The sequence below is a fragment of the Triticum dicoccoides genome, unplaced genomic scaffold (assembly GCF_002162155.2).
Source record: "Triticum dicoccoides isolate Atlit2015 ecotype Zavitan unplaced genomic scaffold, WEW_v2.0 scaffold191486, whole genome shotgun sequence".
NCBI lineage: Eukaryota > Viridiplantae > Streptophyta > Magnoliopsida > Poales > Poaceae > Triticum > Triticum dicoccoides.
The window spans coordinates 233-2,724 of NW_021230474.1; the positions used below are offsets into that span (position 1 = coordinate 233).

A 2,492-nucleotide genomic window follows, 5' to 3' on the forward strand; every position below is an offset into this window, starting at 1 on the left:
GAAGGACAAGATATGGGCTGTGCAATCTCGATGTATTGATTTGTGCACCAGACACGTATATATAAGTACAAAGATGGACCACAATCTCAACTATACAAAGAAAATAGGAGGTGGGCCCTACACACAAATATACACGTACACAATATACTCAACAACCAACATACACCAGCTTATGTACTAGTAAGTACTACTGATGAATGTTTGCTGGATCTAAAAAGTACATGGAGCGGAGAATGGACTGGATGGACATGGAGTTTAAGCCTCAAGATCCTGAGGGCAAGCTCCCTACTTCCATGCGGTTCGGGCCGCTGGTCACCCGAGCAAAGTTCTACCAGGTGTGCTCGCCGGAGGTAACACCTGTCGCTCTGTTAATACCCGGCGTTAGGAAATTAATCCTAACGCCGTTGCATGTTGTTGGAATCATATGACCAAATACTAGAAATTAATCCTAGAGCTGCATGCTGTTTGGAATCATATGTATGGCAGGATCTGACGCTGGGAAGATCCCTGATGAGGGTCGGCTCGATGTTCGTGGACGACCTGAAACTGCAGTCACCGTACACCGAGGCTCGCTACGGGTCTGTGCGCAAGGTGTTCATCGTCCTCAAGGACGACAACGCCATCTTCGAGGGGTTCCAACGGTGGATGGTGCAGAACTACCCCGTGGACGAGGTCAGGGAAATCCACGGCGCGGACCACATGGCGTTGCTCTCGACGCCGGCCGAGCTCGCGCGCTGCCTCGCCGACATCGCCGGCAAGTATGCTGCCTGCATTGTCGATGGTGTGGCGCCCGTTGCTCGTTGCCGGTATTAGTTTTTGATTTGTCAGTACTGTGGCCGTCGTTGCCGGCCTTTGTTACCGATCTCTCTACAGTACGTACGTACTGCTCTTGCTACCTCATGGTCGGGCCGGCTGGCCGACAATTATTTTGATTCTTAAAATAGCCACAAGTTCCAAGACATTTATATCGTACTCAATTTCAGACATATGATGTTTCACATTCATATAGTGCTGCCTGGAACTTTGTGGCTATTTTAATTCATAATCAAAATAATTGTAGGTGAGCACCTACTCGTTGTCGAACCATTATGATCAACGTCATGGGCAGATTTCCCCTGCACAGCACAGGCCCCATTTAGTAAGGACAGTAAAACTGTGGACTCTCATATATACCGGTAATACTAGAAAGTAATTTAAACTGGCAACATACGTCTGTTACTATCTTTATAGTGGTATATCATATAAGTCTTCATTTATTTAGATGTAGGCTCATTTTGCCTTCTATATTTCTGTTATGTTACGGTAACATATTATATTACCACAAACACCTCTTTTCTTGATCCACTAAGTGGGCTAGGTGTACTGAGAGTGATTATTCTTGTAGAAAAATCAACGCATTGTGGTTAACTGGGCCTGAAGCTTGCACAAAGCCCATCAAGCAAGTACCTAGGCCCTTGGAGCTCCTACACACAGCGTCTTGCGCACGATGCCGGGAGCTCCTAGTTGGCGCCTTCTGCGCCGGTTACCTTAAGTGGCGCCTGTAGGGCGTCGTTGCTGGGCTGTTTCTTCACTGGCCCAAGTAGTTGCGCGCTTATACTGTTTCTTCGTTCTGCTATTTGTTCGTTCTATTGTTTCTTCTACCTTTCGACAATACAATTCGAACTGCAAATTTCTTTCTGAATACATATGAATTGAAATATGCTTGAACAAAATATGGAACAAACTTTCTTAACAATGGAAAAATCTCCATAAGTCACAGAAACCTGCTGATTGAAATCTTTAAGAATTTGGATCTGGCTTCCAGTAATTTAGTTGTTTGAAAGGAAAATTGTTTGTAAGAAGTACAACTGAATTTAGAAATTAATGCTCCGGACAGATTTCGAACATGTGCGGTTTCACTAACAAACGAGTTCTGCTAACCACTCGGACTACTTACGACTAGTGATAGGTAACAGCGCAAATTATGCAATAACAGTGTTGCAATGCTATTTTATTGGACAAAACTGTACCAATTACTATTTTTTGAATTATTTGACAAACAAAAATCGTGAATTTGAATAGGTTCATAGATTTCGAACAAAGTTCATCGATTTTCAAGAAAAATTCCCAAACTTGAAAAACGTTCATCAATTTTCAAACAAAAGCTCATTGATTTTGAATATGTTCATCGAAATTTGAAAAAAGTTCATCGAAATTGAAAAAAGTTCATGGATTTCAAAATTAGTTCATCAATTTTCAAGAAAAGTTCACAAACTTGAAAAAAGTTCATCAATTTTTAAACAAAAAGTTCAGCAAATTTTAAAAAGTTCATGGATTTTCAAAAAAAGTTCATCAATTTTCTAGAAAAGTTCACAAACTTGAAAAAAAGTTCATTGAGATTGAAAAAAGCTCATGAATTTTGGAAGAAAGTTCATCGAGTTTGAAAAACAAGTTCATGATTTTTTAGAAAATTTCACAAAAATTGAAAAACAGTTCATGGATTTTTGAAAAGT

The 2,492-nt window shown here is 40.9% G+C and overlaps 1 protein-coding gene across 1 annotated transcript; it reads left to right on the forward strand.

Moving 5' to 3' along the window:
• Positions 1–233: 233 nt before the first annotated feature.
• On the forward strand, positions 234–813 carry LOC119344899 (salicylic acid-binding protein 2-like). The gene is made up of 2 exons (XM_037615191.1): positions 234–350; positions 487–813. Exons 1-2 carry the CDS (start codon positions 234–236, stop codon positions 811–813), a joined length of 444 nt encoding a protein of 147 aa, XP_037471088.1.
• Positions 814–2,492: the final 1,679 nt, after the last annotated feature.

What these genes read in the sequence shown, in the direction of transcription:
- LOC119344899 (XM_037615191.1), top strand. Translation starts at nt 234, where the DNA reads ATGGACTGGATGGACATGGAGTTTAAGCCTCAAGATCCTGAGGGCAAG. An exon ending in ACCAGGTGTGCTCGCCGGAG is followed by an intron (nt 351 to 486) that starts GTAACACCTGTC and finishes TATGTATGGCAG; the next exon opens with GATCTGACGCTGGGAAGATC.